The sequence below is a fragment of the Rhinolophus sinicus genome, chromosome 1 (genome assembly GCF_057876585.1).
Source record: "Rhinolophus sinicus isolate RSI-liver-muscle chromosome 1, RSI-T2T, whole genome shotgun sequence".
NCBI classification, from domain to species: domain Eukaryota; kingdom Metazoa; phylum Chordata; class Mammalia; order Chiroptera; family Rhinolophidae; genus Rhinolophus; species Rhinolophus sinicus.
Window position 1 is genome coordinate 35,477,413 of NC_142501.1, and position 13,801 is coordinate 35,491,213.

General features: G+C 34.4%; 1 protein-coding gene across 2 annotated transcripts in view; it reads left to right on the plus strand.

The window, feature by feature from the left end:
• LOC109450674 (solute carrier organic anion transporter family member 1B3-like) overlaps nucleotides 1-12,128 on the plus strand; it is a 56,997-nt gene extending 44,869 nt beyond the window's left edge. The window contains exons 13-15 of one of the 2 annotated variants that reach the window (XM_019738257.3): nucleotides 3,124-3,188; nucleotides 6,023-6,140; nucleotides 8,770-12,128. In XM_019738257.3, the coding sequence (XP_019593816.3) occupies nucleotides 3,124-3,188; nucleotides 6,023-6,140; nucleotides 8,770-8,941 (355 nt within the window). In that variant the 3' untranslated portion in view covers nucleotides 8,942-12,128. Of the gene's footprint in view, nucleotides 1-3,123; nucleotides 3,189-6,022; nucleotides 6,141-8,769 lie in introns of those variants that run through there. The other variant, XR_012494036.2, reaches the window with a different exon arrangement.
• The last annotated feature ends 1,673 nt before the right edge of the window (nucleotides 12,129-13,801 follow it).

A 13,801-nucleotide genomic window follows, 5' to 3' on the forward strand; every position in this document is an offset into this window, starting at 1 on the left:
ATGGTATTAAATTCATGGCACTTTTGAGACATTCAAGGGACTGAGGACAGATGAATACAAGATCCTAGGACCAAGACCTGGACACTCTAACTTCACAGACCAATAACAGAATGAGAATCTAGTAAAGAAAACTGAGAAGGAGGTCCTATGAGACTGGAGAAAAACCAAGAGAGAGTAGTGACCCAAAAGCCAAATTAAGAATGTATTAAGAAGGAATGAAGGTCATGGAAGTTAAGAGCTAGGAAGTAACTATTGGATATGATATGTGCTGGCCATTGTTAGCCTTGGCAAAAGCAGTGTATGAAGATGAGAGGGGGAAGTCTGCTTTGACATGAAAGGATCGAGAGGAAGTACAAAAGAGCGAAGTGCAGATAACCAGTAGGAATTTTTTTTTTTTTTTTTTTTTTTTTTTTTTTAGGAGTAGTATTCTAAAAAGAAGCAGACAAAAGGTGTGGTTAGTTAGCAAGTGTGGAATCAAGAGTTCTGTTTACGGATAATGCTATATATTATGACATGCTTTCATGCTGATTAGAATTAAACAATAGATATGAAGGAAGTTGATAGTAATAATGAAGGAGTAAGATAAAAAGGGATGTGAAAGAGTGCACAGAGTTGACTCTGTAATAGAAGGGAAGGTCGTCTGTGTGGGTAAAATCAGGTAAATGTGTAGCTTTAGTGATGTGAGGGTATTGAGATTCTCTCCTGATTACTTCTACTTCCTCTGTTTAGCAAGGTAATTAGCTAAAAGTGGGAAGGAAAAAGGAAGAGGTTAGAGATAACATCAGAAAATGGGAGCTACTAATCTTGAAGACTAGGGGAATAAATTGGGAAAATAGACTAGTAAAATAAAGTAAGATTACACTGGAAAACCCCAGGGATTTGTACTTACAAATTTGAAATGAGCCCAGTCAGCATGTTCAAATAATTTCCTCCAGCCAATGTATCATTGTGGATATAGATGCAGAAAAAGCTAATGTTAAATGAAAGCATGTTTACTTGTCTAGGACAATAAAGGATGAGAGGGACAAAAAAGTCCAGGGTATATGAAAAGAGTGATTATAATAAGAGATGATGGCGAGAAAGGAAGTGAGTACATGGAAATGGAGATGACCTATGAAAAGGCAGGGAGAGTCAATGTTCTGAAGAGCCTTGTGGAGCTAAGGTTTTTTAGAGATGGTTTATTAGAGGGAGTGAAATTAAAAATGAGAGGTTGCTATAAAGAAAGGGATGCTCAAAACTGAGAAACAGAGAAGTGTGTACTGATTGGCGTGACCATGGGGTGGGGGAAGTAAGACCCATGGAGTAAAGAGATCAAGAAACCAAGAGGCCAGATCATTTGAAAGATGGTCTACACGGATATTGAAATAAGTAGGAAAAGTGACAGAAATAGGTTTGGGAAAAAATGACGGAAAGCCTGGTACTAAAATTACCAAGGAATGATGGGAGTGGTAGATCAACTCCGTAGCTACTGATAGAAGTGAACTGGCATCTTAACATGCTTAACCATAGAGCTGGGAGGACTATGGGTGGAGCTGGGTCCCTTGTTAACTCTAGTCTTGACTTTCTGTTGAACTCTGTGGTAGCTTCCAGGGAAGGGATGCGAATAAAGGGGGAAGCCATGTTGGGGTCTGGACCTTTTTTCCACATGGGCGGCCAGACAGAAGACCAGCCTGTGAGTGTGCTCGCACTCCTTGGTGGTTTTATTTCTTTTTTTTCTTTTCCCAAATAAACCGTTTTCTTTTGGTAGATTACCTGGCGAATTCTTTGGCCAGTAGACACTACTACACAAGGAGGTTAGGAAATGGTACATTAGGGTGGTGCACCCCATGGGGGGAGTTAGAGGTCTTTCAGAGGAGGCACTCAGGTCTAGAAGTGGTTAACTAAAAAAAAAAAAAAAAAAGACAAGAAGGACACCTATACTTCAGGCCCAGTGATAGGTAGGATACTGGAGAAAGTTGAGAGTTGCATGGAAAGAGCTATCAGGGGGCAGCCAGGCTTTGTTTAGAATAAGGAAGTAAAGGAGTTGCTCAAATTGTAAGCTATAAGGATTTTGCTGCTAACAGGCTGAGTTTCAGGGGATCAAATGGAAGAGTTTCAGTGATAGAAAAGGAATAGGAGACTGGATGTGATTAAAGTATGAACTAAACCATGTTGGAGTTAGTCCAGGGACCCAGAGATAAGGAAACTGAGGCTAAGAAAGGTTAAATAACTTATCTAAGTCACTTAGTTGATATGAAACATGATTTATCTCTTTATTCTCAAGAACAAGAACTAATGTGGAATCTTCTAGGAGGCACTTAGCAAATGTTTGTTGAATAACTAAGTCTAATTATCTCTATGAACAAATACAGTCATCCAAACAGTTCAAGGAAAATAATGAACCTTTGTTAATTCAATATTTCAGTAAAAACGGGATTTTTGAGCCTTAGTCACCTTTTCCCCGTTGCTGATGGATAATTCATGTATTAGCTTATCATAGGAATGGTAGTGTCACCTGCTCATTGAACAAAGAAAAATGGAATTATAGAAATAACTTTCTAAATGCAAAAGTGAGTTAATTTCTAAGAGAGGATACAAATGTACTTGCTACCTTTAAGATGACATTAAAATACATTAGACACTAAAATACAGATACATTTTTGACACCCCCCCAGTAGTATTATGTACTTCATGAATCATAGTGTTTACCTTTTCTGTTAAAAACAATGACAGAAATAAGATGGTAAAAAGAGCTCTGATAAAATCGAGACTTAGATTAAAGAATCTACTCATGTCCTGTGTCAATTAAAGAGATGACACAAAATCAGTTTCTTTATGGGCATTATAAAGTCTGTTCCAACCACTGTCTCATAGGATTTCATAAGTATCCAATGTGAAAATGTTTGTTAAATTGTACTGAAATCGTAATGTATTAAGTAAATAAGGAAATAATAACAATAATAATAATTATTATTCAGATGTTTTCCTTTTAGAACAACTGAAAATATAACTTTAATGTCAGCTATTCACTTGAGAGTTTTTATTTGACCATGAAAAACAATAATACTGAGAAATGTTTTACTATTGAACTCAGTTTGGTATTTTAGAAATACTTAATGATTTTTTGCCTTTATTTTATTTCAGAAATGTTCAACCTGAACTGAAATCACTTGCGTTGGGTTTTCAGTCACTCACTGTACGAGCACTAGGTATGATAAGTATACAGATTATAGCATCAAGATATGAATTTTCATGTCTCAATGGAATTAACTTCAAATTTTAAGAAAGTGAAAAAAAGTATAAGTAAAAGTCATTTCTATTTTTGTGGCAAATGATAAATAATAAGAGACAGAGGAAAACTATGTGACCTAAAAGAATCCGATTGCTAATTCTAGTTTAACCATCTTTAACTAGAACAAGAAATTATCATACTTTTCTTTACACTCTTTCTGACACAAAGATAAGTGGTCTGCAAAGTTTTTTACTTAGGAATATTTCTTCTCCTAGGCAGTGTGGAGAGTCTTCCTTTTACACTGAGGAGGGTAATGCCCAAACAGCTTGGGAGGCCTGGGAATCTGGTCAGGCTGAGACTGTGAAACAACAGAAGTGGGCTTTTGCTGCCTCACTGTCTAGTTCTCTAAAACTGAGGCAGCTAACTTTTATCAGAAGTTAAAAATGCAAGAGGAAGTGAGGACTAAAAGAATTGAGCGTCTTGGAGTAAGGAGTGATATGAATGAAAAAAAGCTTAGGAAATTATGAGTTTTGCTGTTAAAGAGTAGGGCTGTAGATTCTAGAGGTTAAAGGCCTATTTCTAAATATTCAAATGAGGTGACTAGTATAAAATTTAAGAAATTATCCTTTCTCTCTTGTTGCCATTTAGACCACACAGACTCCTGTTAGCGTAACAATTTCTAACCTAACTCCTATGTATCCCCCCTTTATAAGACCTATTAACATAATATGCTTATTCCTGGGAAGTAGGTAAAGGGCAGCATTCATCCAGGGATTGGGGTAGAAGACTAATCATGGCCTGGAGGCAACTGCTTATGGCAGAAGGCAAAGGAAGTGGGAGGGCTCATTCCCTGGGACTCTTGCAAGCAAAAGATAGAATCATAACTCTATGACCAAATTACAATGGAGAAGTTGTCCAAGAAGTATATTTTAAAAAAAGGCCACAGATCCTCAAAAGAGGAAATAGAATGAACATGAGAGAGAAGGAGAAGATGGAGATGCTACAAGATTCCATTATAGTTCTCATCCCATATTTCTCTTCTGTGCTTCTTGAATCTCACAGCCTCTGCTCATCCTGGCAGTTTCTCATCTCCAGATCTAATGGGGATGTCTTAGTCCTAGAATCCATTCCACAGAAGATAGCAGGTGAACATAGAATCTGGAGAGCCAGTTCTCCTTCTGGTATGCTGAAATGAGACTGAGAAAAAAAAAAGTTCTTCTTCTAGAGACATAAAATAGAAAAAAGGAATTTTGTCATCCTAGTTGTGAGCAATCCATTTTGATATGTCTAATATATGACACCTATATTATGGAACCTAACTTGCTGCTATGGGAAAAATACATACTGAGTACCAAACCACCAATTCAGGAACAATTGTCTTTAATACAATATATGTGTAAATTGTGGAAGGTCTATAGTTTATATTAAACTGTAAAAAGGTATTTGGAAAATAGGTCATTTGAAAATTTTGAATTCCAGTAGTGATTTAAGACCAAATTTGTTACCTAAAACATTCATTCAATAAGTTTGGTCAAACAAGTGGTATTATATGGGGGAAATACATTATTGGCACGTATTTTTCAAAGGGTGGATGTGATTTTTTTGAAACCTGTGAATTTCTCACCCATTTTCTCAGTAACAGTTTTCCTCAGATATATTGGCCTCAGACACCAGACCTTTGTCCTTTAAGATTTCTCACTCTCAGAAAATTGAGACTCATTAAAACTAAATGAAATCACTAAAGTTGTAAAATACGAATCATTACCATTTTTACATAAAAAAATAAAAGTTGAAAATTGCTTATCAAAATACAAAAAAGAACAAAGTAAAATTATGATTACTTCAGTGTTCCACCATCTGAGGTATAGATCTCTACTGGCATGTCCCTAAAATTTTGGCCAAATTACCAATGCTTAGAACTAGGAGTCAATCTCAGAGTTTATTAAAATAGCAGTAAAAGCAGATGGGCACGTCAGCTATACAGCAATGCACGTGTTCCTGAATGATCTCACATTTTGCAAAATCATACACCACAAATAAAAACTGGGTTAGGCACAGACCACTGGAGACCTAGGCATCATTGTAATCAAACATTAATAGAAACAAAATTCAGAACCAGGGGCCCTAATTTGACAGCACAGGCAGCGTCAGAGGGGTAGTAAAAATGCACACAATCCTTGGAGAGAAAATGACTGTGGGCTCTAGTACATCAAGAAGGTAGAAGTGGAGTGATGAGCTGAGAAAGGACAACCTGGTAGGACCCGAGCATTCTGTGAAGTCGGGCCTGGGTTTTTTTAGGGAGGACGTCCTAGTGTGGACACTCACCTTTTAATTTTCTTAAAAATAGTGCGGAAAAATCTCTTGCCTTTGCAGCAGTTGAGCTGAAAGCTTTTTCCTTGCCCTGTGAAGTTATGTCTACCCCCAATCCTCCAGCTCTGATTGCCTAAAAAACATTGCATATGAACCAATATAACGTTCATGTTTTATTAACAACAGTCTCCTTTTTACCAATCAGGCTGAAGTTAATTAGCATTATAAGAAGAGCGGAGTGTAGCGGCATATGATGTTCTTTCTTCCCTATGTGTGGTGGCAGGTGAAAATAGATAAAAGATGTCTATGCTATTATTATATGTGGTTTGAGCTTCTGAGATTCCTAATAATCTCCATTCTTGAGTAGACTTAGGCCAAAAAAATAAGAGTCCTCCAAAATGTTTAACTTTTACTTAATCCAAGATGTAGCAATGTAGAATATCCTCCAATTACATGTGAAACGTGTTCCTTAGATTGACATCTTCTCATCTCATGCTGCAGGGGGAATTCTAGCTCCCATATATTTTGGGGCTCTGATTGATAAAGCATGTATGAAGTGGTCCATCAACAGCTCTGGGAAACAAGGGTCTTGTAGGATCTATAATTCAAAATTATATGGGTAAGTAGTCATTAATATATTTCATTAATTTATTTTTTCCTTTGACTCTAATCTTAAAGGATGAGATATCATTGTCATATCTTTAATAATAATATTAATAATTATAGCCATTATGTAATGAACTGTATTCAACGTTGTATCAGGCATCTGGTATCTCATTTTTAATACCTATTGAAACGATAGAGAATAAATATTTTTTCTCCTTTTTTCCTTAAATATGAAGAAACTAAGATTTAAAGCAAATGAGTAACTTGTTCAAAACCACACTGCTAATAACAAAAAGATGTGTGATTTATACTAAAATCTTTTTTGTTTCCCAAAACTCTCCTAATACTAAACAACAAGAACAAAACATATTCGATGGTCTCTGGCATCTCTTGGAAGATACAAAATGGCCAACTGGGGCTCTAGTCATAGGTCAATGGGGCACAAAGAGGAAAAATGGTTTCTATCCTCCTCTATTCATAAAGAAAAACCTAATGACTATCTAGAAAAAAATATTTGCAACACCTTAATTGTAAATAAAAATTAATTGTAGATTAATCAAATATACAAATATGAAACTACAAGTATTAGAAGAAATTGTGATAGAAATTCTTTTAATTATCCAAGAAGCAGGAATGTGTTTCTAAGTGTGACCCAAAACCATAGTAGAAAAAATTGATAAAATATTTTTAAAACTCTGTATCCTAAAACTTATATTAAGCAAAGTTCAAAGACAAGATAAACTGGAAAAAGAAGTTTTAACTTATAACATAGACTCAAGGCAAATGTCCTAAATATATAAAGAGCTCTTAAAACCTGAAAATAAACAACACCAAATGCTGGCAAGGATGTGGATCATCAGGAACCCTCTTTCATTGCTGGTGGGAATGCAAGATGTTATAGCCAGCTTAGAAAACAATCTGACAGTTTCTTACAAAGCTAAACATAGGCTTACTGTGTAGTCAAACAATTGTGCTCCTAGATATTTACCCAAATGAGCTGGAAACAAATCTGCACATGAATGTTTATAGCAACTTTATTCATAATTCCAAAAAAAATGGGAGCTACCAAGATGTACTTCAGTAGGTAAATTGATAAGCAAACTGCAGTACATTCATACAACAAAATATTATTCAGCAATATAAAGAAAATGAGCTATCAAGCTACAAAAACACAAGGCACAAACTTAAGTGCACGTTGCTAAGTGAAAGAAAGCAGTCTGAAAAAGCTACATACTTTATGATTCCAACTATATGATCTTTCATAAAGTTTGTACCATTCCAGTCCAGCCAGCTGGAAATAGCTATTCCTCTTTAAAACTTTTAGCACTTTGTAGATCACTCATGGCCCTTATAATTGTTCCCTTTGGTCAGCCATGTTCATTGCCTAAAGTACTTTGCAAAGTAATTGTGAAGATTGTCTAAAGTGGAATTTTTTTTAAAAAGAGCAGTGCATTAACCAATGAATACCCAACAAAAAGTTAAATTGCTACTTTTTTATTTTTTTTGGATTTATTATTTTGAGGTAACCAGATAATCACTCATCAGTTTTATATAGCAAGACAAATAATATCAACAATTCCCAATCCAAAGAATAGAAATCTATATTATGCTACCAGTCTAAGTCTAAACCCAACTTATTCAAGTTGTCTCAATAATGGTCACATAACCAGAAGCCTATATTAATTTTTCTTGATAGCAACAGAATTTTTGAAAAGTTTAACACCAGCATATTACTAGTTGACATAACCCAAACATGAGGCAAATATATTTGAAGACTTTCAAAATATTTCTTTCATCATATTTGGTACACCACAGATCCCACTGAAATGCTAATAAACTTAAGTTTAAACAGGTCAAAATTGTATAATCAATTCCATTCACCTTCAGTTAAACCTAATGATTATTCAAAATAGGTTTTGCATAAAGCTTGTCAACATTTAGTTAACAATATCATGATGCCAGTGAGTGCTTCCTAACCTACTAGGTTAGTGGTCATCAATCTTTCCTGCTCATTATAGTCACCTGAGGAGCTTTAAAAAAATATTAATTTCTGTGTCACACCTTCAGAGATTTTGACTTAATTGGTCAAGGGGTGTGGCCTGGGCATGGGAGTTTTTAAATCTCCTCAGGTGATTTTAATGTGCAACTAAAATTGAGAATCACAGGACTAGACCATGTGTGCTAGGTTACTTGGTGTGGTTTTGTTAAATACTTCTAGTAGGCCACACTACTGGGGCTTTTGGGCTGCATTTAGCCTATAAGTTAAATATTGGCTTCTGGTTCAATCTAAATAAATTCAATTTGATTATCTGACTCAATTCATTCCCTTCATACTTTGTTATACTACACATGAATTAATTGGTCTTTGAGAAAGTTAAGCATTCCAAATATACCTTACTATATGGAAAGCACTGGCATAGATCATTAACCACTCTTAGTTTCTGTGGCTTAATATTCCTTTTAAAATAATCAAAAACTCCTTATGCTTCAATAAAAAGAATCACTAGAATTGTTGCCTTAGTATTTTTACGTATAATTTCAAACATCGTTTTTATTTTCCTTTTAAGCTCTCTACATATTGGAGAGCACTGTAAATTATTTCACACAATTTAAAAATGAAAATTGACTTTTTCTTTTCACAGAAATACCTACTTGGGCTTGATTGAGAGCTTCAAATTCTTAACACTTATTTTGTATATTGTATTTATTTATGCTATGAAGAAAAAATATCAAGAAAAAGATACCAAGGCATCAGAAAATGAAAGGAAAGCTGCGAATGAAGCAAAGTTAGAATTCTTAAATAATGATGGATAGTTTGTACCTTCTGCCAGAGCAGCCAGTGAAACACATATGTAAGGAGAGAAAAATCATCTTTATTTCTGTGTTCCCAACAAACAATTGTGTATATTCAGTAGGATGTTATTTTTGAGCATTTTATGGTCCTTTTGTTGACAAGTCCCACACTCTTTACATATGATGGAACATTGAATTACCTATAAATTTCTAATAGTGAAACAAACTATAAATTATAAGTAATGGGAGTACTCATTGTTAGCATGAGACTATGCATTTGTGGTAAAGGTTAGAATATATGAACCACACATATTTAAAGTAAGAAGTATGATTAATGTGTAATAAAAGAAAAAGTATCTGCTTGGGTAATGTAACTCAATAAAACCAGTCATTAAAATGTCAACTACAATTTATATATATATATATATATATATATATATATATATATATATATATATATACATGTGTACATATATATATATACACAGTTACAAGAAGTGGAGTATAGCATTAGGAATAGGCACCGTGGAAATATAATAGCTATGTGCGATGTCAGAGGGATAGTTGATGGGGGGAGGCGAGTTGTCACTGTGTGAGGAATATAAATGATAAATGTCTAACTATTACATTGTTTTGTGCATCTGAAACTAATAAAAAATGTTGAAAAAGAAAAAGAAATTTGTACATTCAAAAATTAAAAATTTTTGAAAACTTTACACTGAAAAGCTACTTCTAACTCAAAACAAGAGAGCATAAAACAGTCATAGAAAATAAGCAGAAGTGAAAAAAGAGAGAAATTAGTAGCCCACATAAAGAGAAAAGCCTAATACCTTTTTAAAAAATAAATAAATAAACAAACAAGCAAACAAACTGGTTTGGACTATGTCATTCAAACCTGAAGTCTAGTATTGTGGAGGATTTATGCTATCATGACATTCTGTCATTCATATATTAAGTCATATTTTTCACAGATCTTATTCATGTATAGTTCAAAATTGAATTTATCTAGCAACCCCTGATGCATCTTCTTCTAACTTCCCATTAAAATGCTGCAGAAGAAATAGAAATAATAAAAAATGTGCAAGCTGTGTTTGTCAGAAAGCATATTACAGAATGCATTAAGTTTCTTTTGGGCCCATGGAAATGCATTAAGAAAAACTGACATAAACTTGAGACAGCAAAGCCCATTTAAAAGATGTGTCTTCATTTTGTCTGTCTGCTCTCTGGAAGAAGTGTAGTCCACACCAGATAACTTATGAACTGTCTCTCAGTTGTGTGGTTTTGGGTGTGTGTTGATTTGTTTGTTTTCGGTGCAAAAAGAGAGGTCTTTCACATCCCCAAGAGTAGGACAAGAGAAGTCAAGTGATAGAGAACAAATATTTGAACGTTGCATTTGCTAGTGAAAGCAGCATTATTATATTGAACACTAGAAAGTATAGTGTTTATTCTCTATAGGTTAAAATAACTTTTTTTTTTTTTTTTTTTTTGGCAGCAGAGTTACCTATGAAACTTTTTTTTTTTTTTTTTAAGAATCTAATCTTACATCCACCCTAGAGATTCTGATTCAAAGCATTTGTGATACAGCCTGCATAGCTCCATTAAAAAAAAAAAAAAAAAAAAAAACTATATAGAGTTCTTGATAAAGAGATACAGAAAACAAACTGCAGAATAGGAGAAAATATTCTTGAGTATAGCAAAGTCACACAATATGAAAGCTTGCTAGAATATGAGAATTAATCTGGAAGTAATATAGTATATCAACCAACTCTCAAGTTGTAGACCTGAGAAAAGATTCATTAATCAACCAGGCAGAAATTTCAAAAATCCACCCCCTTGCTAGATTACTAAGTAAAAAGTCTGTTGGGATTTGGTCTCTGTAAAAATAAAAAGAAAATTATGAAGACTTTTTTTAAATATTGCAAAGAAAATAAATGCAACATCTTGAATATTTAGTTATTCAACAATTATTGAATGTAAAATGTCTATCAGGGAAAATAAAATATAATAGCAAACAAAAACAAAGAAGGGCAGTACTTCATGAAGCTTACACTTTAAGGGGAAGAAGAACATTAACAAAATTAAATTATACAATGTTATAAAATGAATAATTAAAAGGATAAATTTATTATTTATAAATGTGATATATACAGTAAGGGAAAGAACATTAAAACATATGCCTCAGATTATTTGATCTATATCAGAATCAAAGAATCCAGAATAAATATTAATCTTTAATTCAATGGCATTTATTAAACAGGAATACAAATCTTAGGGGGAAAAATGAGGAATAATTCAACATAAGAATAAGGTAAAGAAAAACTGACTAAGGTAAAGAAAGCTTGCAAGGATTGAAAATAATGCAAGAATGTAGTCAAAATATATATTGGATAAGGTTAAAAGAAGACAATTGTCAAAAATCACATCAATGATGAAGTTACATTTGAAAATCTGTGCAAATATGAAGAAAAAGGAGCAAATTGTGAAAGAAAGTAGATGATTAAGAGGACAAACAAAAGCACCAACCTGAGAAATCTGATATTTTTGAGGAAGAAATCAGATCTGGAAGGGAGACATTAATCAAAGATTTTGTGGAAGAATGCCTTCCTGCTATGAAGAAAGACTTGCGTGTACAGACTGAAGCTTTTTCACACTCCAATCCATTTCCATGCAATGGGGCCTTTGGCCAGGATGTTTCTTGCTCCCGAAATGCTCTTTTTCCACTTAATTAACTGCTTCTCAGTATTGAGATCTAAGCTCTATCACATTTTTCAATGTGTCTGACTTCTGCACTGCTTAAAAACCTTCCGATTATATTTGTAGCAACTTAGCACTAACCAAAATAGTAATTTTTACATTTATGTATGATTAGTGGATAACTGTCTCCTCTACTAGTCATAAACTCTAGGAAGATAGGAATTGAATTCATTTTACCTATCTAATTTATTCCCAGCATCTATCTTGGAATCTGACACACAGTAAGTGCTTTATCAGTTATTTTTGAATGAATGAATGAATGAATGAATGAATGAATTGATGGAGTTTAAAAATTCCAGTCATATTTAATATGAATGTTATAAATAGAATTGAAAACAACATGCAAAAATAAAAATAGCTGCATTAAGGTCATTAGATAGTGATGGTTTCAAATTTTTGAAGATTTTCTTTAATATTTTAAAACAAAAAATAAATTTTAAAATGTCAAAAAAAAGTGTCTTTTGACTACCATCTACAGGTTAAGCAAGGAATATAAAAACATGTATGAAATAGAATCTTTGCCCTTTGGGAGCCCACAAATGACGTAGAGAAATAGGTATGTAAACATATGATAACATACATTGTAATAAAGACCATAATGGAATAAAAAGTGTTCATGTCTCTCCTTCACAGGGACTATGGTAATCTCTTTGTTTCAATTTCAACATACATATTTCATACGTATCAAAACAAAATGATAAGAATTGTAACAAGTTTGGCACTAGCTATTGTCACTTTCCTCTTCCGTGCCTTCTACCCTTCCTAAACAGACTGTGCTAACCAACTGGAACCCAAGAACCAAGCTGATGAGAAGATTACAACATAAGTGGTATAATTTTAACACCACTGTAGAGCATTCCTGACCAATAACCCATAGGCTCATTTCTCACTCCCTACCAACCTCCATTGTTAAACTTGATGTTGCCCCAAGTTCCATCATTAGAAGTTTATTCCTTTGAACTGAGATGTTATCTTTATTTAAATTGGCAGAGATCACATATGACCAGACCCTTCACAGTGTGAGTGAGATTCCAATCATTTTTTAAGAAGTAGATTTTTGATAGGAGTAAAAATGGAGAACATGAGACTACGCCAAGAGAACGAGAAAATGTCACAGAAAAGTGAGATTATAAACATCAAAAAAATCAGAAAGATTTTTGTCCTCTGCTCACCATTTTATTTAGGACTCATTTTACAATAATGATTCTATATATTTAAACCTTCTGCAAAAATAGTCCTTTAAACCACATTTATTAGAAAGTCTTCATTTGTTTAATAATTTGTTGAATAATCTGTTTCATAGCTATGTGTAGATTTTGAGCCTGATGATTGCTTTGTCCATTCAGACTGTGTTCTCTATTGCCTTTTCATGTCTTATAATTTTTTGTTGAAGATCATAAATGGACTATAGGACAGTCCATACTGAGGTAAATATGTTTTATGCTTGGAGATGAACGCCTCTTCTCCTAGGTCTGTAGGGTGAGGTTTGTAGGGCTGGGTTTGAAGTTTGTTGTTGCTATGGTTATGCTCTGTGCACCAAGGGCTTCAAATTCCTCTGGGGAAACCTTATATTTAGGCTTCGCTCTCTACTTGGATTTAGTTCTTCCTTTTGTCCTGTTATCCGGAAACAATCTCCCTTGCAGCTCTCCCACTACATTTCATCCTTGTATTTACTAGATGTTTGTTACCGTGCCTGGGAGAGGGATGGAGCAGGGGAATTTAGGTCGGCTCTATGAATCTGGGTCTTGGTGGTGGTGACCTGCCCCTCCCCCAGAAGAGGAACTTTTCTTTCTTGCTTCCCTTCCCGGTGGCAGGAGTTTTCACCAGCACCCTACAATTTGGGTTGCCCTTACTCACTGGATAGAAAGGCTTTTGTTCCTTAGGGGAGAAAGGGGAGACTAGTCTGAGGAGAATTTTAGTAGTAGCGGCTCTTCTCCACCCCCAGCCAGAATGGTACTCTCCAAATTCTCTCTAATCTTTCCCAGCGGTGCCTGATGGGGCTCCTGGGGGAATCACCTGCAAAAGGTGTAAGTCCGGTTCTGTCTGTGGCCTTCAGGGGCTTCACTTTCTCATGCCTAAAAACCACACCTGGTTTTTAGCAACTCATTAAAGATTTCTAGCTGAATG